The sequence below is a fragment of the Anomaloglossus baeobatrachus genome, chromosome 2 (genome assembly GCF_048569485.1).
Source record: "Anomaloglossus baeobatrachus isolate aAnoBae1 chromosome 2, aAnoBae1.hap1, whole genome shotgun sequence".
In the NCBI taxonomy this organism is placed as follows: Eukaryota; Metazoa; Chordata; class Amphibia; order Anura; family Aromobatidae; genus Anomaloglossus; species Anomaloglossus baeobatrachus.
This window is the reverse complement of record NC_134354.1, coordinates 722,280,250-722,303,637: the sequence shown is the minus strand read 5'-3', so window position 1 is coordinate 722,303,637 and position 23,388 is coordinate 722,280,250. Positions and strand designations below refer to the sequence as shown.

Sequence of the window (23,388 nt, the reverse complement as noted above, 5' to 3'; positions counted from 1 at the left end):
TTGGGCCACAGTTTAATTGTATTATTGTGTCTCGGAGCCATCGGTGTCATTGCTCTATTTGTGGCTAAGAAAGCAGAATTGTAGATGAGGTTTTCTCATCAGTGACCTTGGCCATCCGCGCTCGCCCTGCCTGTATCTGCCTCACACTCGCTCCTAGCATCTTTGTAATCTAACGCATCTTCATTGCCTTTTTCACCTATTACCTGTTTTAGTCCCTGTGCGCACGCTGCGGATTTACCGCAGATTTTGCTGCGGATTTGCCGCAGAATTGCTGCAGAAAATGTGTCTAACATTGCTGCTGTCATTCCCCAGCAAATCCTATGGGTTTTAAAAGAATGCTGTGCACACACTGCGTTTTTGTTATACCCGCGGATTTTCCGCCACGGAATTAATGACCATGTCACTTCTTTTCGGCAGATAGATTTCATAGATGATGGTAAAAACCGCGGTGACCAACTTGCGGAAAATCCGCAGTAAATCCGAGGCAAACCGCGGCAAAAACGTGGGTGCGGTTTTACCGCGTTTTTTACCGTGGATGCGGGATTCTTTCAGAGGGTCCGTTTTCTAGTGCGCACATAGCCTTAGTGTCTTCATTTTCCTTTGTGGTGTGCAGGAAACAAATCCAATCTTGCTATTTTGAAAAACGTTACTGTTGACTGATCTTTTTTTTCTTTTTCCTATTTTGTGTTTTTGTATTACTTGGAGTATACAAAAATGTGCTGCTGTGAATGGACTGTGCATTTGTGCCTCATTAAAGAGATTGTTCCCGTTACAGGCAGGGAGTCCCCGGTGCTCACGGGGTCAGGGAGTCCCCGGTGCTCACGGGGTCAGGGAGTCCCCGGTGCTCACGGGGTCAGGGAGTCCCCGGTGCTCACGGGGTCAGGGAGTCCCCGGTGCTCACGGGGTCAGGGAGTCCCCGGTGCTCACGGGGTCAGGGAGTCCCCGGTGCTCACGGGGTCAGGGAGTCCCCGGTGCTCACGGGGTCAGGGAGTCCCCGGTGCTCACGGGGTCAGGGAGTCCCCGGTGCTCACGGGGTCAGGGAGTCCCCGGTGCTCACGGGGTCAGGGAGTCCCCGGTGCTCACGGGGTCAGGGAGTCCCCGGTGCTCACGGGGTCAGGGAGTCCCCGGTGCTCACGGGGTCAGGGAGTCCCCGGTGCTCACGGGGTCAGGGAGTCCCCGGTGCTCACGGGGTCAGGGAGTCCCCGGTGCTCACGGGGTCAGGGAGTCCCCGGTGCTCACGGGGTCAGGGAGTCCCCGGTGCTCACGGGGTCAGGGAGTCCCCGGTGCTCACGGGGTCAGGGAGTCGCCGGTGCTCACGGGGTCAGGGAGTCGCCGGTGCTCACGGGGTCAGGGAGTCGCCGGTGCTCACGGGGTCAGGGAGTCGCCGGTGCTCACGGGGTCAGGGAGTCGCCGGTGCTCACGGGGTCAGGGAGTCGCCGGTGCTCACGGGGTCAGGGAGTCGCCGGTGCTCACGGGGTCAGGGAGTCCCTGGTGCTCACATAGACACCGCTCTGTTCTAGCAGGGCACTGGATTAACTGGAGTAATGCAATTTAATTTCCATGGTGTCTGAAAATGTATATCTTGCAGAATTGCAGTTTTTGTTTTTTTTCGTTTTTTGTTTTTTTATTGCATGGTAACCTATAGTTTCACAGAATGGCAGCACTTTTCAATATTGTTTAATGATCCATCTGTTAAACAGAAGCCAATTATAGCTTACGGGGGACAGATGCTGAACATTAGTGTAAGTCACCCATAGGCTACATTGGCTTCTATTTAATGGATATGTCGAAATCTATCGAGAATCTTGTGACCATCATCCATGGAGTGTTCTGATCATCTGTGAGTGACAGATCCCTCCGGGGCATACTATTCAGAACAGGTGCCGGGCCTGGGTTGACTAACCGTCCTGAAATGCCAGGACAGTCCGTAATATAGGGCACTTTTCTACTCTGTCCATAAAGAAAAATTAAATCATCCATGAGGTTTTTTTTTAAGCTGAAGAAACTAATTCAGATTATTTTGACTGTACACATGGATTGCATATAATCATAACGATTTATTATGCTTTTCCAATGTCTCTGTAAAAAATATTGCCTGTCCGTGATTTTTTTATAGCCGTCCAGAAAAAATAAAAAGTCAAGTTGGCAACTGTATGCCGGGGATCCTGCTGGTTACCGGTAGTAGGAGATCTGGCAGCCACAGACTACTGAAGTGGCCGGCCTCTGGGCCAGGGTTCTGCAGGTACCGGTAGTAGGAGATCCAGCAAACATGGACTACTGAAGTGGCCAATGGGCAAGTGTCCTGCTGGTTACCGGTAGTAGGAGATCCATCAGACACGGACTACTAAAGTGGCCTCTGGGCCAGGGTCCTGCAGGTACCGGTAGTAGGAGATCCAGCAGACACGCACTACTGAAGTGGCCTCCGGGCCAGGGTCCTGCAGGTACCGGTAATAGGAGATCCAGCAGACACGCACTACTGAAGTGGCCTCTGGGCCAGGGTCCTGCAGGTACCGGTAGTAGGAGATCCAGCAGACACGCACTACTGAAGTGGCCTCTGGGCCAGGGTCCTGCAGGTACCGGTAATAGGAGATCCAGCAGACATGCACTACTAAAGTGGCCTCTGGGCCAGGGTCCTGCAGGTACCGGTAGTAGGAGATCCAGCAGACACGCACTACTGAAGTGGCCTCCGGGCCAGAGTCCTGCAGGTACCAGTAGTAGGAGATCTGGCAGACACGGACTACTGAAGTGGCCTCCGGGCCAGAGTCCTGCAGGTATCGGTAGTAGGAGATCTGGCAGACACGGACTACTGAAGTGGCCTTCGGGCAAGGATCCTGCAGGTACCAGTAGTAGGAGATCTGGCAGCTACATACTACTGAAGTGGCTTCTGGGCCAGGGTTTTGCAGGTACTTATAGGAGAAGATCCAGCAGCCATGGACTACTGAAGTGGTCTCTGGGTCAGGAAACCTGTAGGTAACAGTAGTAGGAGATCCAGCAGTCATGGGAGTACTAAAGTGGCCTCCGGGCCAGGGTCCTGTGGATGATTTTACTTCTCTCTGGAATGTTAAAAAATAATAGATTTTAATTTTTAAATTAAACAAACACAAATCACCTATGAGGGATACATGGATAAGAAGCTGTAAGGGATCGGGAACGTAGCACAGAAAATCCTGTTACCAGGATAACAGACCGTGGTGTAAGGAGACAGTTAAGATATTAATAGTGAGAAGAGATTTTACCTTTTTCCCCGATGGAGTTAGCTGCCCACAAAGCAGCCGAAATCGTTAACATGAATATATCTTACTGTAAATGCTTTGGGTCTGTGGGGCAGCTTTCACTTCTCTTTGATGACTCTCAATGGGATAGAAAGAAAAATAAGGATCCTAGAAGAAATCCTGATCTCCAATGGAAGGTACTGGGCTGCCATCTTCTGGCTGTTATTGGTATTACAGTAATAGATTTATAACTGGTATTTGCAGCAAAAATATATAGAATCTGTCGGCGGGACGGGATTATCGGGACTGTTTTAATACAAGTGTATATGTACTCATGCATGATATGGATTCCTGTTTATAGTTTATCAATGTTTTTGGTCTGAATTACTGATGGGATGTTTCATAGGATGGACATTTACATACAACTGCACCTCTGAGCTAAGGTTTCAGTATTGATGCTGAATTCGGATGACGTAGCTATACCCTACAGATGCAGATCTCAAAAATTCAATTCTTTAATAGGAGTTTATTTAATCCATAGGTTATTTTTTGGCTCCATAATACACAGTCTGTTGTGAAAAATGTCGGAAGCCGTTTTTTTTTTATTTATTTTTTTTTTTACCACCACAAGACCATACACCTCACAATTCCTAAAGGTGATTTTTGGGATACACAGTGTGACGACATGGACTCTGTCAGTGCCTAGCATGGGTTAAGTTTCTGAAAATTCAGCTAGACATGATGAATGTTTGTTTATAAACGGGGAATAAGCCCCCCATTGTTTCTACAAGACTCTTGGAAGTCTAGTGTTAAAGTTCTTGTTGACTCATGTAATTGCCTTGGCCAGTGAAGGTCAGATACCCACACAAAGCAATTATGCGAACTTCGCATTGTATTACTATGTGTATTGCTAGATGCAATGTAATTTAGCTGTGTTTCCCTCGGCTCTGCCAGAGACCATTTCTAATAGGGATATTTTGTATACGGCTTGACATCTAGCCAATAAGAGCCCAGTCTTATCCACCAATCGTGAAGACCCCAATGGTCTGAATGGAGAGCTCAGGGGTATTAGAAGGAGGACTGTCCATTGCCCAGGTAGACTCTAGCTACATGATACCAAGCTAGGATCTGCGGATCTGATTGGCAAGCCATAACCAAACCTGGAGTATAATACTTCATGGACTTCAGTATCAAATGCAAGGATTCAACTGAGATATCAAGGACTACCTAAGGAAGGAATCCAGCTTTGGACAATCCAGTCACCGGACTACAGACTTTGCGGACCTCAGTCAGCTTCCTACATCTGGCGTTATTCCATTCTCGGTGGGTGCCCGCCGAAAGCGGGGTGCTGCTGGATTGGAGTAAGTAGCCTTGGAAGCTCTGAGGCACGGACGTTCTAATCCCTGGTTAGCCAGCGGAAGGGTGAGAGACTGCTTCCGGTTACATTCTGTGGTTTTGCTAGTTATGTGCCATATGCCGTTAATGGTTTGGAAATCCAATAAAGTCTTAATATTATGATTTCCTCACCCTGTGTTGTCTGAGTAGTGTTCCGCCCACGGTTAAGGAGGTCGGGCGTTCAGTTGGGATAAGCCCTGGGCCATGCTATCCTTCTAAAGGCGGCTGGGTCAGCGGACGAGAGCACCCAGTGACCCCCGTGTCTCCACACACAGCAATCTTGACAATGATGGGGCTACACTAAAATAGGTCCTAATCCATCTTTTCTCCTGCCTATACAACCACAGTCAGACGGAGTGCTGGCTACACCCTGCAGCATCATTTAACGTCTAGAGATCAGTAGGTTCCTCAGTGATCATACATCACTTACACTTTTTAAGGTAATTTCTTCCCAACATGTGGTGCTCCGCAGGTGGCGTCTATTATGTAGGTCACAAATATCTGTGACTGCCCTGACCAGAGCCAGCTGACTGCACATTAACCTCTTGTGTGCTGTAACATGAACGATTTTATAGTAACCCCACCATCTCCCCCTTAAGAAAATGAAGAAAAAAAAAAATAATAATAAAATAACGATCAAGAGTCATATGCACAAACAGACAAAAAAGACCAGGTTTCCCCCCAAAAAATTAAATCCTTACCCAGCTCCATAAACAAAAAAAGAGATAAAAAATTATGGGTTTCTGAATATAGCGATACATTATTTTCTTTTTTTTGTTAGTGTTTTATGTTTTAGAGTAGTAAAATTAATTTAAAAAAGGCCATAGAAGTGTAGTATCATAAGTGTTGTACTTTTAGTATTATAGTATATAGTATAGTATTGCAGGTCCTTGTCTCTCAGGCCACGTTCATACAGTGAGTATTTGGTAAGTTTTTTACTTTAGTATTTGTAGCCAAAACCAGGAGTGGGTTGAAAAAAAAATCCAGAAGTGGTGTCCGTGCTTCTATTACTTGTATACGTCACAAAAATGGAACCAGAGCGTGTTAGATCATGCTGTCAGAGTTTGGCAGTGTGATCTAAGGAGTTAACAGGTTCAGGTGGAACAGAGATCCACCCGTGCCTCTTAGGTCCCCTTCACACGTCAGTGAAAAACACACGTTTTTCACTGACGTGATAAAGGTGTGTATGTCCTTCCGTGTGCCATGATTTTGGCACACATGTGATCTCCGTGTGCTATCCGTGATAATATACGAAGATCAGGCACTTATAAACACCTGTCCCTGGCACTGCTTTCTGTGGTGCTGAAGTCTCCCGCGATTCTGTCTCCGGCTGCAGCTGTCTCCCACCTGCAGTTACTTCCGGGTCGCCTGTGCAGTAAATATGTATGAGTATATTTAGCCGACCTGGAAGCAGGAGACCGCAGCGGCCAGAGACAGCAGCACTGGAGATGGTGAGTTTAAAAAGCTTTTTATTTTATGTACATGTGTTTTCTGGTAGGTGTTACAGGGATCACACCTCTGCGCGGTCTGTGGGACATCAGTGATGCCAGAGAAAAACAGAATTGTCTCCGTGCAGAACGCACGGACATGCTTGTGCGCCGCACAGAGACACGGTCAGTGAAAAATCACTGATGTTGTGCACAGACCAATTAACTTTAATGGGTCTTCGTATGTCCGGGATTCTGATAGGTATAAAAGCAGTAACATATGAACCAGAATCACTTACGTGTGAAGGGGGCTTAAGGTGCACATGTACGCAAAATAGATTAACAGATATGTGCGTGGAATAATTCGGGCTCGTCGTGTGAAACTGCATTAAAGTGGCATACACGACCAAGGATGTATACTGTATATACATTCTTGGTCGTGAATTGGTTAAAGTTATGGCTCTTGGAATAAGGGGAGTGAAGAAAAACCAAGAAATGGAGAATGGCGATTGCGTGAAAGGGTAATGCTACATAACTTTTTCCACGTAATACAGTATGCATTTCTACATCCTATGTATTTTTCTTATGTTGATTTGCAGTATTGTAGCCACGCCAGTGATTTGCCCTGCAGGGAAGTGCCATCCTACTCACTGTGGTCATCTTTCTCCTTAGCCTAGCCTCTTACTTAATTTCTGAGCTGCCTACTGTAGCCTAACACTGCTGCATCTTCCTGATGCTGGGGAGTTTCCTCCAGGTACAGGGAGACGCGGCAGATTCTGCAGGAATTTAATCCCGTTCTGTCAATAGAGTTTAGGTTCCCTTCCCTATCCCTAAGCAGCAGGGCGTTTATTAGGCAGCTCCTACCACTTTTCCTCACCTGATTTAAGGTTCTGGTTCAGGTCCTTTCTAGATTGCTGCAAGGTGCTTTTTCGTATTGTCTCTCTTGTTTGCTGATCCAGCTTGCCTACTCGTTTATCTCAACCTCTCTGCGCCAAACTTCAGCTGTGTATATTGAACCTGTGGTGCCTGCCTTGACCTTGGATAATCTATGTATTTTACTTTGTCCACCTGTACCTAACCCACCAGCTAGCTGTAGCAGTTATGGGACTGCCCTGGAATAGTACCTTGTGACTACCAACAGCCAAGCCTATTCTTACTATCAGAGGTTCTACTTATTTAGACACACCCATCAAAGATAAGCTTGGCCCATGGCACATTGGGTCCTCACCCACCAGTATTAGTTAGATCAGGACTTGGATTTTGCTGACAAATCAGGACCCAGGGATTCAAAGTTTAGTGTACAAGTACTGTACGAGGAGGTCCTCTCGCAGCGTGAGCGTCATGAACAGGTAATGTAGGCCATCATTATGGTAGCAACCCAGCGAAGAATCTGTCTACCACAACGTGTTTCATGTCTCCCGCTTCTGCTATGTCTGGCCAATCCTCCTCTTGGACAGTCAGCCTCTCTGAGAGAACAACCAAATGTTCTAGTTTTTTGTAGATCTGCGAACCTCCAGCTTCCACTTCTCTTCCACTATGATGGAGACCCCAAGGGGAGCCACGGCTTCATTAACCAGTTTGAGATCCACTTCACATTCCACGCTTATCTATTTCCTTCAGATCAGACCAAGATAGCCTTAATGGTCTCGCTGCTGTCCAGATAAGCCCTGTCATGGGCAAATCCCATCTGGAAGCATGGTGGGCCGGAGACCCGCAATGTAGGGAGGTTCCTGGAGATATTCTGAGTGCTGTTCGAGCTTCCAGGCTGCACCTCCTCAGCTGCTTAATTCCTTTTGTCTTTAAGGCAGGACACTAACTCCATGGCCCAGTATACCTTATGCTTTCTTGCCTTTGTGGTGGTGTTTGCTTGGAATGAGGATGCCCTGGTGGCGACCTTCTGGCAAGGCCTTTCTGGTCGTGTAAAGGATGAGTTGGCTGGCAGAGATCTAGCATCCTCGCGGGATGCCCTTATACACTTGTCCACTAGAATATATCTTCACTATCATGAGCGGACCATGGAACAAGCTCCAGTGTTTCCTCGTGTCCGAAGACCACCAAAATGGGCTTCAAACTTCCAGTTGTCCTTGCCTACTGCAAGCCGCACCACAAGCTCCTGAGCCCATGCAGATTGAGTGCGCTAAACTCTTTGTGCAGTAACGACAGCAGAGGTACGGAGAGAATGTGTATGCATGTACAGTGCAGGCAATGTACATTTTGTTCGCTAGTGCCCAGTGAGACTTGGGAATTCCAGCACCTAGTTTTGGCTGGAGAGACGGTCTTAGGTGAGAGTAATTGCTCTTTAAAGCTACTGACTGAAGATACCGAGACTTGGCAGGAGACGTCCCTCTCTGCAGCTGCCTATCTGGATTGCGGCTCCATGGGCAACTTCATTCATTTGGATCTGATCTCTCGACATCTCCTCTCTACACGACAGCTGAATCATCTCCTGACTATTGCCTCCATTGTCAAACAGCTTCTGGAAGAGGTTATTCAATTCCGTTACGCTGCCTTTCACGCTGCAAATCGTAGTTCTGCATTTTAAAGGGAACCTGGCATCAGATTTGGTGACTATAAGCTGCTGCCACCACCACTGGGCTCTTATATACAGCATTGTAACCCAGGTTGGGACTATCCAGTCACTTGGCCACATACCTCGCTGTGCTAAATCGGCCTCCTAAACTTATCGCTATCTCCTCCCAGTTGGGTGCCTGCTAAAATTTGGATGCTGCTGGCTGGGGTAGTGGCACTAGATGCTCCAGTAGCATAGGTTCTTGTGCCTGGCGAGTGAGCTAAAGGATGAGACTCTGTAACTTGCATCATGTAGTGTCCTTTCTGTGAATGTACTATATACTGCTGTCTGTTGGGAACCCAATAAAGTCTTGCCTAAGTGTGGTAACCTCTGTGATGTCTGAGTACTGTTCTGCCCATGGGGAAGGTGTACTGGCATTCAGTTAGATAAGCCCCAGCCTGTGTGGTTTTTCTCAAGACAGCCAGACAAGCAAACAGCACCCCTGACCCTCGTGTCTCCATACTTCAGATGTAATTGAAATTATGGTTCCTCTGATGGTCTGGCCAGAACGGTGGGAGCCTAAGGGGGGATACTGTCACGCCAGTGACTCACACAGGTGGTAATTGATGCCCTACTCACTGTGGTCACCGCTCTGCTCTCACTCTTTGAGCTGCCTCCTGTAGAATTTCGAACACTGCTGCATCTGCTGCTGGGGAGTTTCTACCTCACTATAATGAGGCTCAGACAGATTCGGAAGGAATTTAAACCCACTGTCTCTAGCAAAGTTTATGTTCCCTGGCCTTTCTGGAATTGTCTCTCCAGCTGACTGACCTGGCTTGCCTGCTCATTAATCTTGACTTTTCTGCTCCCGAACTCAACTATGTATGTTGATCCTTTGTAACCTGCCATGACCTAGGATAGTATTACTAGTCTTTTGCCTTTGTCCACCTGTACCTATCACCCATGTCTCTGACCCTCCAGTCAGCTGCTGCAGTGGGACCACAGTAACCAGCATAACATTTGTATTTTCAATATAATGGTAAACTTAATGTGATGTAATTACACCATGTAAATGATACACCAAACATCTGAGATGTACACTTGGTAAACTGCTGGAGAAGGGCTCAAATTATGGAACGAAACGTAGCCAGATAAGCTAATAAAGTGCACTCAATTTGCAGCTCATCCTGATGGTGTGCGGCCTTCAATTGTTTTCATTATTTAGCAGATTTGGCAGCTACTTGGAACTTTGCAACCGATTCTCAGCTGTTGCTGCTTTGGAACGAATAATAGATAACTTATATAGTCAAACACCCACTCTACACACATATATAGGTATTGTTTGTTTAAAAAAAAAAAAAGTAGAACTTACTAAAAAAAAAAAAATTAAAAATGTATAAATTGGATCATTTTTTGAAATTTATAACTGTATTTTTTTTTATCCCTGGAGCTGTGTGCATACTATACAAGTTTGGCATTGCTATAATTGTGCTGACGTGGAGAATCATATTGCCAGGACATGTTTACCACACCATGAGCGACATAAAAACCAAACTCAAAGAACGATGGCGGAATTATATGTTTGGTTTTTTTTTTTTGTTTTGTTTTTTTTCTTTCATGCAATTTCATGGCACTTCCATTTGTTTCCTGTTTTCCAGTGCATTGCATGGTAAAATTAATGACCTTATTAAAAACTACATCTCGTCTTGCAAAAACAAAGTTCATTTGTGGCCGTCGATGGTTGAACTGTTCTACCAGTATGAGGTACTGATGTAGAACATCTTCTATGATCCGATGTGCTCTTGTACCTTACCACCTAGCTAAGTCCATGTATTTGAAATGAAGGGGGTGACTTTATGACCTGATGTACTGTAATTTGCTTTTCTGTCTCAATTAAATGTATAAAAAAACATCTAAATTAGTGCCCCTGCCACTGTGAGCCTCTGTGCGTCCTCACAGCTGACTGACTGAAGAACCCCCTGATCTCTGTGGAGACTGAGAGGATAATTACCAGTCAATGAGCTGAGGTGAACTGCTCGCAAGTGGCAATAAGATCTGGGGGTGAGGGAGGGGTGAGCGATCACTGTACAATACTATGTGCCCCCTCCCTGAAGTGTATGTTCTGCATGTCTTTCTGTCCTTTTATTTATCCTATTTTTTTCTTTTTCCACAGAATCCTGAAAGTGGATCACAGGCTCCATTGCACTTAGGTAAGTTTCCTTGAATTTATATATTTGTACTTTAAGGCCCTGTGCGCACGCTGCAGATTTACCGTGGATTTGCTGCAGAAAATGTGTCTAACATTGCTGCAGTCAGTTCTTGCGCTGCTGAAAGGGGGAAAGGATCTGCCATTTGGAAAAGAGATTGGTGCTTGGAGTCCTGGATAGCGCAGAGGTTCCTTGCATCTGGTCGTCAATCTGACAACTCTAGGGGTAGCAAGGGTCTATGGACACAGCAGAGGTTCTATAGGTGTGCACTATGAGGAAGTGTCTCCTACCAAGAGATCCTTACCAGCATTTGCATTGTCACCAGGACAAGGGGGTTGAAAGTAGTTCACCTCCTCCTGTTCTGTAAGTTCATCATTTTTGCATTTCTTCTTCTTTTGTTTGGCTGGCGCACCTTTTTAATTTTTGACTAGGTTATTTAAAACTGGAAAGGAAAAAGTGAAAACCTCAAAGCAAAAAATTGGCTGCATCTATTAGGGTTTAAGCTTTTAGGCTCAGAGTAAGCCTCATTTACATGTCAGTGTTTAAACACGTATGTGAAAAAATGGCACCGGTATCGTCAGTGTTTTGGATCAGTGTGTCATCCGTGTGTCCGTTTTTACCATCAGTCAGCAGGGATTTTCACGGATGGCTCAATAAATAAATTTACAAATCTTCCCCTATTCTCTGCAATGGTAAACACAAACCAGCATTTAATTACTGCGATCCAGCCCGGACATTAGTTTGGACACCCCAACATGATGTGATCAAGAGCAGCCTCTAGGATGCTGTGTCAGCCGTGGGCCGATTGCAGGACCCAATGCCTGTTATGTGATCTCTCGCTGGGGTTAATGGAGTGATGTGTGGTTCCTCTGTGCCGTCGTGAATAATCAGGCGAGAGGAGTCCAAATTTCTTTGGATGAATTTATGGTTTTTTATCTACGCGTTTCAGGGCACACTTGCCTCTTCATCAGGGCTCTTCTCTTCTGACTATTCATGGCGGCACAGAGTAACCACACATCACTCCATTCATCCCTGTATGGTGGCTTCACCCATGGTTCTGCAGCAGCATGTTTTATGTTCCTCAGTAGTTGTCGCAGACCCCTTTTCCCCTTTCATTCCATAGACCAACTAAAACCTAATTGGGCTTTTTTCTGCCCTAGTTCTCTCTTGTGATCCCTCTGGGCATCATAGGAGACTGTCAATTTCACTAAATACAGCTAAATTGCAGTATATAGTACAAGCAGTCAAATGATTGCAGTCCCCCAATGTGGCTTCTTATGGCAATATAAGAAGCTGTCGTGTTCTGTTCAGATGACCCACTGGCCACTCCGTGGATCGCATCCAATCATGTACTGGTTTATTCGGACATCTAAATGCATGCTTATAGAATAAGCATTAACATGGTTGTCCACCTCCCCAGATTTTCAGTTACTTCCGTCTGCAGCCGGTAATAGTGCAGCACAGAGGTGATAACAGGGAAATGGAGCCAAATTTTATCAATCCCAAGTACCTGAACTCTGGAAAGCCCAATGTGATCTGAACAGTGGTCGATCATACGCACTGCTGCTTTCCTCATACTTAATGGGACTGTCACGATTCTCTGTGCAGAGCATCTCACAGACCTGGAGATGCTCTGCGGCGCTTACAGATCTGGCAGTGTGTCTATTCCTTTGTGCAGAGCATCTTGCCCTTGGAGATGCTCTGCGGTGCGGTCCTTGATAATGAACTAGCAGCTTGGTCACTATACTGGAGTGCTGGTTGGTTCTGGGAGGTGCTGGTTACTCAGCTGTTCCTTCTGGGTAATTGCTCAGGCTTCTTTACTGAGCATGCTCCCCCAGAACTCTGAAGTTGTATTCTCTGGCTCTGCTGTGTTGGCATAGTTTGTGTGTCTGCTGTATTCTGATCTTGGTATTCTGACACCGGACTGTTATTGGACTTCCCTCTGCCCACTCCCTATTCCTGTCATCCATTCCTGTCATCCATTCTTGTCATCCATTCCTGTCTTGGACCCTGGACCGTTATCTGACTAGGTCTTTGCTTGCTCCCTTTTACTTCTATGTGCTCTTCTCGTATTCTGACCTTCGTATTGTGCCCTGACTACGTCTCTGTTTACCCCTTATGATTATACGTGACCTCCTGTTACCAGACCCCGGCCCTCCTGACAACCCTTCCGTTCATGGGAACTCGAAAGGTAGTGACAAGCGTTATAGGAACCACCAGAGATAGCTGAGCCTCATTCACAGGGGCATTTCAGAGCCCAGGTTATTGGGATTGATGGAGGACCATGATTATGAAATTAAGCCTTATTCATGGGATATCCATTGATAGGAGATAATTTCCAATCTTGAAAATATCCATTTAGAATATAATAATAATAATTTTAATTTATATAGCACCAACATATTCTGCAGCACTTTCCAATGAATCTCACCAATGAATCTACCACAAAATCCACTTGGATCATACACAGAACCAATTGGTAATGCTATGTTGAACTCCGAAACTCCATAAAATATATTTCTCATGAATAATAACATTTGTAAAGGATGCTTTTTTCCCCCCTTATCTAGCTGTAGTCAGTATTGATCAGTTGCAGTACCCATATTCCGCCTCTAGATGGCAGGGTTGCTCTTGTTTTCTGCACTAGATGCCATTTTTCTGGTCGCTCCTCTATATACAGTGCACCGAGGCTTCTTATTCTTACCCATCCCAAACTCATAAACAGGTAGGGTTAGTTTTACCAACCCGATCATGTATTTCCCGCATTTTGCGCTTATAAAGAACTACAGCAGTTTATTTTGAACATAATTATTAGTTTTTCTTTCTCCTCCAGGACTCCAGTCATTTTCTGCTCTAGTTACAATGATCTCTCTTGTTTTCTTATAGAACTGGGAGGAATTGTATTTGTGATACAAAGCCAGAGTCATCCATTCCACAAAAAGCGAGCCAAAGGCCTAAAAGAAAACCTCCTAAAGCAGGCTGCAGAAATCGGCAAGGTAGGTGCACGCCACGCTGTGATTTGTGCTCCGATCTGGGATCCAGGGCGCCCAGTTATATAGCACCTGTACAGTCAAATGCAGAATTATTGGCGCCTTTAGAGAGGCTAGGCAAAGTAACAAATATCTAAATAATAAATAAATTTAAATACTAAAATGTTTATTAGGAAGGAGGGAAAAAGTGCACAGTCTGCGCTATTGTGGAGGGCTTTTACAAATACTAGTTCAGGACACGGAGGGTACAATGCGCTTTTTTTCACCGCATTTTGTAGCTGCCTCGCTTCTTCATCAGGAAACAATATGTGGTTATCTTTTCCTTATGAAGAAGTGAGGCAGCTTCGAAACACGTTGAATAAAAACATATTGCACCCTCTGTGTCCTGGACTAGTCCTGGCAAAAGCCCTCCACGACAGCGCAGACTGAGCACTTTTTTCATCTTCCTGGTTTTTCTTGTACCTTGTGTACACCTGCATCTGCAGCAGCCATACATATTTAAGCATTTTGAATGTTGTGCATAGCACAACTAACAAAGGTGAGCACCCCATTAATATATTTTTCACAATATATATCGGATAAGACCCAAGTATGCCCTAGCATTCCTCAGAGCTCCCTTCAAAAGAAGTTTGTTAATAGCGATAAGCGAATACTAAATATTCCAGTTGCGGTATTAGTACAATTCTAGTGTTCGTCACAAATAAAAAGCCTAATGCAAGTCGATGGGGAACCCGAACATTTTTCTGAGAAGTCTTCAATAAAAATGCTCGGATTTCCCATTGACCTGCATTAGGTTTGTTATTCATGATGAATACTGGAATAGTACTAGGTATTCGGTACGGATAATCTGAACCCGAATATTTTAGTATTCGCTCATCAATATCTTTTATAGTAGACGTTCTGCTTACAAGGGTAATGATTAAAGGGATAGCCATATTATCCGTATATAACAACCCCTGTCCACCGGAGTCCACCCGATATTCACCAAAGCTGAAGAGCCACTGGAGACAGCAGTTCTCGCTCTAGTCTATAGGACCGTCCAATTCCCGAGTGTCACTGTCTCTTGCAGTGGAAGAGTAAATATTCAGCACCTAAAATGCTGACATTCAGCTCTCATCACCTATGAGTTTCAGATATTCTACCAGTAGCCGTTGACTGATTATCTGCTGGTCCTTCTTTAGAAAAAGGTTTGTCTTAATGGGACAACATAAATAAAAAAAAATATGTATGTGTGTGTGTGTGTATGCATATATATATATATATTATATAATATATATATATATATTTTTTTTTAAAAAGTATATATCTCAATACTGTTAATATTGCCTAAGAAACTTTTTATTGCTCCTGAGATCAAAAAATATTCTTTCACACATGAAGGCTGGCACTGAGAGGTGACTTTTTATGGATGTCACTGTTATGTACGGCAATGTAATACATGACATGGAGGCAGGTCGAGTGGGAGGGCATCTCTTAAGCACTCGAAAGAGGGACAACATTTTTGGATAATGCTCAGCATTGAATTGAGTAAAACCTGACTGATGAGGATCTGGATGGAGGGTTATGGGGCACTTGGTAAAATCCTTGCTTGAGCACAAAAAGGAAAACCTGCTGTATATTGATAATGTAGTAATGCTTCTTAAATTTGCCACTAGATGACAGTATTGTACTCCTTTCATAGTTTTCGAGACCACACTACATAGACAGATCGCGGTCTGATGAAATGTCTTCTCTATATACGCAAACCCTCAACCAGCAGTTTTTATGCACTACTCTATATATGGATATAATTCAGCAACCTTATAAACCTTTTTTTTTTGTGTAATGATCAGCCTTTGTAAAGTTATGAATTTTTGTCATAAACTCCATTATCTTTCCCCCCCCTCCCCCTTCTCCCTACCTATAACCCCATGCTGATGAAAGTGCTGGTTTATCTGCTTAGTTCACTCTGTCTTTGTAGCTGATTTGAACTTTAGGTGTAGATCTGCACTGATGTTCTCAGCTCTAGAGATGAGAGCAGCCGTGGAAGTTCGGTTCGCTTGCTTGAGCCGGTCTGTATCTAAAGTTTGGTTTGGGACCCGGTTTGGACCTAAACCCCAATGGAGGTCACTAAGGCTGCTTTCACACATCCGGTTTTTGCTGTGCGGCACAATCCGGCGCTTTGCAGAAAAAACGCAACAGGTTTTTTTTGCCGCCAGTTGCGTTCTTTTTGCATAGACTTACATAATTAGTGCCGTATTGTGCCGCATGGACTTGCGTTCCATCCGTTTTTTGCCGCATGGGGCAGATTTAGCCGATGCGGCGGCCATATGGAACATTGCCTGGCACGGTTTTTTGTCCGGCAAAAAAAACCGCATCGATTCGCATCCAGCCAATGTGGTGCGATTTGCAATGCATGCCTATGGACGCCGCATGCGTTTTTTTTACTGCGCATGCTCAGTAGCTTGCCGCAAGCGGCAAAAACGGACGGCCCGCATGTAAAAAACTTATGCAAAGGATGCGGTTTTGTTGCATCCGTTGCATAGATTTTAGAGCCGGATTGGCCTTCTCTGCTAAAACCGGAGGTGTGAAAGCAGCCTAATTGGACAGTTCGGGCCTTCGCCCACTACAGCCATCCATAAACAGATCACGTCTGGGGAAGGAATGGCATGGTTTCTCCATTTTTATTTTTTTTTTACACATGCGATCACACTGTTGTTACCCCCCCAATGTGAACCGTTCAAATACTAAACACCACAGAGAAAGAACGATCAAACGCCCATGTATTAATTTGCAAAAATGTTATTGTATTTACAAAGACAACATGTAAAAGGTGGAGCGAAATAGTGCAGGAACTTAAAAGCCCCAAAGAAAGGTCACAGATCCCTCATTTTATACTACCTATAATTGGTAAAAATGACATTCACTCAGGTATATACTTATCAACTCTACATCAAATAATATGACCCATGTGCTCCACCTTTTACATGTTGTTTTTGTAAATACAATACATTTTTTGCAAATTAATACATGGGCGTTTGATCGTTCTTTCTTTGTGGTGTTTAGTAAATTATATAGCGATTTGCCCTTATAGTCCGGTTCTACACGGTGGGTTCCATTGAATTATCTATTCTGTGATAATCGATAATCATGTATTGAATGCTTTATAACCTTAACCATGTGTAGATGGTTGTTGTTAATATATATGGTGTACCGTCCAAATACTGCAAGTGGCTCGCACTGGACTGAGCATTGAGTGTATCCGAGCACAATGATGCTCACGTGAGTAGTTTGCATACATAAAGCGCCCAAACGCTGAACGTGAACTTATTTATTGTACCTTAGGGTATCCAAGGTTACATCCACTCATATAGTGACAGTTGTCATCATAACCATAGATACCTAAGCTGCAATGCCCTGCACATGAGGTAAGCGAAATTACTATATCAGTAGAACTATACTACATTTCTAATTGGAGGTATTTCCTAATATTATTATTATTACACCTACTACATACTCAAATATTATCTTGGAGATGGGAATACCTCTTTAATTCTATGTGCTCCAGCATAGGCCTCTCGGCTGGTCTCTTCTGAACCAAGAAGTGTTAACTTTGAGGACTGTGATTGGCTGCTGCTGTCATGAGACTAGAAAAGGAAACCATTGGATAAGCCATTTCCTTATGATCAGTGCAGGTCCAGACCCCACAATCCTTGGATAAAACCACAAACTGCACTGTGACCTCTTACAGCGACACCTGCAGTACAACCAGATTGCAGCATACCTGGGTCTGCACTAATAATAAAGTGATCGCTTGAAGTTATTTTTTGTCTCCAAAGGTGGAGAACCTTTTTAAGTTAATGAAATGATTGCATTCACCATATAGTTGCTAAACTCTTACATGAGCCTTTACCTAAATAAGCAATGGCTGGTTAAATCAACGACATGGGTCTGTCCCGTCTACCTCTGATGGGACGGGCAGAGAAGGGCAGCTTGTCACACTATTTTACTTGTTACTAAAAAGCGCAGTTGATAATACGTATGGTGCCGTCATATCAATTATGGAGCCACTAAATACAGAATTCATGTCTCCAGTGTGAATAAAGCGGAGTATGGCCATCATATGGATTTCTTGTACGTTTCAGCATAACTGGCTCTTCCTTATGTCTGTATGCAATGGTGTCTCACGTCATTCTGTGCAAGTGTAAGGGGGTGTAAGGCTCGGCTGCCCCAGACCTGCAAATCCACTGTGTATAAAATGGAATGTTTAAAGTCTGTTATGGTGTAATGTGTTTAAACGGCCACTAGGTGGCCACAATGTGTAAGCTGCTTCCCTGGTGCTCCCAGGCTAAAGAGAGTTAGTGAAGGGGAGGGGCTTAGTTTGAAAAATAAAAGTTCAAGAAGTCAGTTGGTGAGGATAGTCCCTGAGGGAGAGGCGCGACTGCGTCTGTGAGAGGCGTGGTGGAGGAAAACCCCAATAATTTTAATTTGGCGTGACCTTCTGGGTCAAATCTGGGTGTCAGACACAAAATGTGGCCCGGGTAGCAGCCATTCCTTGGTGGATACCTAATGAACCCCCTCAGTCAGCGGAAGGTCAGTAGGCCCTGGAGAGAAGAGTAGGTCCTGACTGACCCGAAAGACTGTTGTTTTTGCTATGAACAATGAAGCTGAAGGAGAGGATGAGGAGCTTAGGGACCCCAACGGGAGCCCGAGTACAAGGGAAGCAGTCGCCCGGCAAAATATATTAATTATTTGTTGCTAATGGTAACCCCTTTTGGGAACAAGAATGTGCTCGCATCAGGCGAGATAAGACTGTTTTTGAAGTTGAGAAGTGAAAAATGTGCCTTGTGCAACAAGATTTAGATTATTCACATTGGAGCATGCTGTTAACTCGAATGGACACTAGATGGCACAAGTGCCTATACTTACATTAACCAGGGATTCCTAGCCAGTCTCCCATGCCGGTAATGCCTGGCCTAAAACTGCATAGTGGCTGCAACCTGACAAGGGCAGGCACAGTCAGCTAAGGCTACATTCACACATCAGTGTTTTGCCGTCAGGCACAAACCGGTTTGTGCCTGATGGAACAGATCCGTCGCAGACTGTTGTAAAACTGATGCAACGAATCCGGTAAAAAAACAGATCCATTGTAGCAGTTTGTACCAAGAATCCAGCTGTGGCCGCAGGTAATCTGAATGACGTCACCTCTGACAGCGCGACTCACTTTAGTTGCTCCGTGGAGCTGATGGAGAGCAGTCGTGCCCTACGACCGCTCCTGTCAGCTTCCTATGTAGCAGAGCTGAAAGCGTCGTGGGACCTCGTTTGGATTACATCAGACCTGGAGGGGTATTTGGGGAGTAACAAAATGGGGAAAGAGGGTGGTTTTTTTTGTCTTTTATTTCAAATAAAGGATTTTTTGGTGTTTGTGTTTATTTATTTTCACTACAGTTTAGTGATTGGGGGTGTCTCATAGACGCCTGCCATCACTAAGTTAGGACTTAGTGGCAGCTATGGGCTGCCATTAACTCCTTATTACCCCGATTGCCACCGCATCAGGACAATCTGGATGAGCCAGGTAGAGTCCCGGGACTGTCACATCTAATGGATGTGGCAGTTCCGGGCGGCTGCTGGCTGATATTTTTAGGCTGGGGGGCTCCCCATCCTGAGAATACCAGCCCTCAGCTGAGTGGCTTTACCTTGGCTGGTATCAAAATTGGGGGGACCGCACGCTGTTTTTTTTTTTTTATATATATATATATATATATATATATATAATTAATTTATCTTACTGCAAGATTTAGACCCGCCCACCGGCATCTGTCATTGGTTGCAGTGAGACAGCTGTCACTCAGCGTGGGAGCTCGTCTCACTGCAACCAATCATAGGCGCCGGTGGGCGGGGGAAGCAGTGAATACGAGATGGAATAATGACCGGCCGGCATTTTCAAAGCAGGAGAAGCCGCCGGAGCAGTGTAACAGCTGTGCAGCGCCACGCCGGTGATCGGTTAGTATGAGAGAGGGGGAGAGAGGTAGAGACCGATAGAGAGAGAGAGATATTTTCGAACCAGAATGAATTTACACATCTGAGCATGCTCAGTTAAAAAAACAAACAAACATTGATCTGTTGGTGGAATTCGTTTTTTGCTGCATTTCGATGGATCCAGTGCCCGTAGGCTTTCATTTTACAACACACTGCACAGCGCTGGATTCGGTGCTGTGCATTTTTTGCCAGTGACAAAAAACGTTCCCTTGTGTATCCTTTCCGGCAGCTGGACACAGAAATTTTGCCGGATCTGGCGCACGCCAGATGAAGCGCAATGCCATGCGGCTTAATCCGGCGCCAATACAAGTCTATGACGAAAAAAACTGATCCGGTGGCAACAGGCGCCGGATCTGTCTTTTCCGCAAATTGCCGGATTGTGCCTGACTGCAAAAAATGGATGTGTGAAAGAGGCCTGAGGGTGGCCATTGATTAATTTATCTTAGTGACTATCTTGTACCAGATATACCTATGTCCACATACTATTAATAAAGTTCATAAGCTTAATAAAATAATGACACTTGATGTAAACAGGCTTATATCCTTGTAAAGTGGAAATGCAGTTTGGTATATACAATTCTAATAAATAACAGGCTTCCAAACCTTCTCCATACTTTCTTCCCATCATTTTGTTACAGGTTAATTCTAGTTTTATCTGTTGAAATAATGCTATTCGAGAACTGGGCGGCTCCTTTTACATGTTTTTTTTTTTGCCAAAGTCTAATCTGGCCTTTCTATTTTTAAGGCCGGGTGTTGTGAATGTCAGTTATGCTTTGGCTGTGGGAGGCTCCCTCTTGTGGCCAGGAATGGTTTCGTCAGAGACCAGGTGTGTTGAGCAATGGGCGTTTCCATTGCTAACTCTCTGCCTATTTAAACCCTGGTCTGCTAGCAGGCTATGCCGGATGTCAGTTGTTCCTTGTTCACCAGCCTGCTTCATCCTGCTCCAGACCACATCTACCCCAGATAAGTGCTTTGCTCTTTATTTGTTGTTTGTTTTTTTTGGCTCTTATCTGAGTTTGTCATTTGCTGTGGTTGTTGTCAGTTTATTTGCATGCAGGGATCTTCCCTCTCAGTTGCTTAGCTGAGAAGCTCCCTACAGCTATGTTTGGAGTATTGCTCCTATAAGTCCATGTGTTTGTTTCTTCTTGAATTTGTGATGATTCCTGCTTTCTGTTCATTGGTATGACAAGAGCGTCTGGTATAGGACAGAGTTCAAATCTAGTGATCTGAGGGCCTTTTTGTACTATCAGGTATTTGGATTTTTGCAGGATTTTTCTCTGGCCACCATCAGTCCCTTTCCTGTCCTGTCCTATTTAGTCAGTAGGGCCTCACCTTTTGCTAATCCTATCATCTATCTGTGTATTGTTTTTTCCTATATCACCGCAGTCTTTGAATGTGGGGGGCTTGCTATTCTTTATCTATTTTCTGAGGCAGAGAGTTATTCATCTTTCCTTCCTTTAGGATAGCTAGCTTCTCCGGCTGGGTTCGCGGAGCACAGGATGTTAGTTCACCCCTCGGCTACTTCTAGTGTTGATGGTTAGTAAGGGGATGGCGGCCAGATTAGTTGCCAATGCTCTTGTCACCTTTTACCAATGATTTATGGTAGTCTTCCATGGTTCCGGATCATCACAGCCGGAGCCACACGGAGCACTAGTGCGATGCTTGTATGACACTCGGCTGGTAGCACAGCAGGAGTCGAGTGTCATGTGAGTGTCCCTGCGACTGAGGTCCGACTGTGCGTGCGGACCTCAGCTGCGGGGGGTGGGCCGGCATGGAGGAGGGGAGGGAGAGATTTATCTCCCTCTCTTCTCCGTACCTGGCTATTGCGATTCTCACTCTGCACGCGCGGTACATCGGTGTACCGCGAGTGCAGTGCGATTTTTCTCTCGCCCCATTCACTTGAATGGGTGCGAGAGAAAAGAGTCTCGCATTACACCCGCAGTACGCTGCGATTGTTTTCTCGGTCCGATTGGGGCTGAGAAAATAATTGCTCATGTGCGCTGACACACAGGCTAGAATTGGTCCAAGTGGAATGCGATGTTTTATCGCATTCCACTCGCACCAATTTTCTCGCCGTGTGGCTTAGGCCTAAGGCTGATTTAATGGTTTTCACCTTGTGGTGAACCCTCTGTTTTTGCTCTCATGAAATCTTCTCTTAATAGTGATTTGATATTGAAACACCTGCCTCCCGGAGAATGTTATTCACTTGGGTGTGTATGTTGTAAAAAGGTTCTTCGTCACCACGGAAAGGGTTCTGTGATCATCCACCACTGTTGTTTTCAATGGATGCCCAGGCCTTTTTGAGTTACCAAGCTCACCAGTGCGCTATTTTTTTTTTGTTTGTTTTTTTGCAGAATGGACTAAGCTGTCAATTTGGCCACTCCTAACATTTCTGCTCTCTGATGGATTTCTTTTTTTTTTTTTCTTCAGTGTATTGATGATCTGTTTCTCTTTATTTGAGAGCTCATATGAACAGATTGTGATTTCACAGCAACAGCTTCCAAATGGAAATGCTGCACCTAGGATCAGCTCCAGACCTTTTACCTGCCTTTTTGATGATGAATTAACATGTGAATATCTCATGTAGCCCATTAAAGAGCTTTTGAAATAATTGTATAATTGTTTGGTCCCTTGAAAAAGAGGGGCTCATATGAGGTTGTGACTTCACTCGAGCACTGCACCTAATCATTGCTGGGTTCTCCCTTCTCGCCTTTGTATATATAATTATTACAGAATACCTATAGAAATGGATGAGTAGTCAGATAATGTCAAAAATTAAAATCTTGGAGTTCAATGAAAGCAGAATAGAAGATAGTCAATAGGAAAAACCCAAAAGTGGAAAGATCGCCCACATACTAATGAAATATTGATATTAGCGAGTAGATACTGTATTGAAAAAATACAAAATTAGTTCAATTTTAGTCCACAAGGTGGCCACAAAGGGCTAAAGAGAAAAACAGAGTGTTACTTACAGAAGTCAGAATACATACATATGACAATAATTGTGCCAAGAAATATCTGCAGTCTGACCAACAATACTTGTATAAGAAAAGATGAAAAAGGATAGCAAAGGTACAAAAGATCAGAGATGGTATAAGAGCAAGTGATGGTGGCACAATATATGCATAGTTGCAATCTGATGGGTACCCAAAAAGCCAAAATGACCGATGCCAATACCGTTAGAATCCACAAAATGGCCACAAAAGACCTTAGAATGAAGAGCAAAGTGTTGGTTGCATTAGTCAGAATAAATATATATAAAGAAAGTAATGCTTAAGAGTCTGCAGAATGAAGCCTGACAAAATTATACAGCTGCATGAGAAAGATGAAATAATGGAGAGCAAAATAGGTGCAATAAATCAAAACAAATGTACGGCTGATTGATGGAGTCCAAATGTGTGCAAAGTTGCAGTCTGATGGGCACCTAAATCCCAAGATAGGGAAGAGAAAAAGGCATAGCAGTAAAGTAGCTAGCAGTATGTAGCTTGGATTAGTCAAAATAAATATATGACTATAACTATGTCAAATAGTGTCTGCAAAATGCAGTCTTGACAAAAACACATCCATGAAAAAAAAGGAATAAAAAGCAATATGGGTGCAGAAAATTAGAAAAAATACATAGACAATTGA

The 23,388-nt window shown here is 44.5% G+C and overlaps 1 protein-coding gene across 2 annotated transcripts in view; it reads left to right on the top strand.

Moving 5' to 3' along the window:
- B3GLCT (beta 3-glucosyltransferase) overlaps nucleotides 1–23,388 on the top strand; it is a 571,051-nt gene that overhangs the window by 248,934 nt on the left and 298,729 nt on the right. For both annotated transcript variants that reach the window (XM_075337354.1, XM_075337355.1), the window contains exons 3-4: nucleotides 10,717–10,753; nucleotides 13,637–13,746. In XM_075337354.1, the coding sequence (XP_075193469.1) occupies nucleotides 10,717–10,753; nucleotides 13,637–13,746 (147 nt within the window). The remainder of the gene's footprint in view (nucleotides 1–10,716; nucleotides 10,754–13,636; nucleotides 13,747–23,388) is intronic.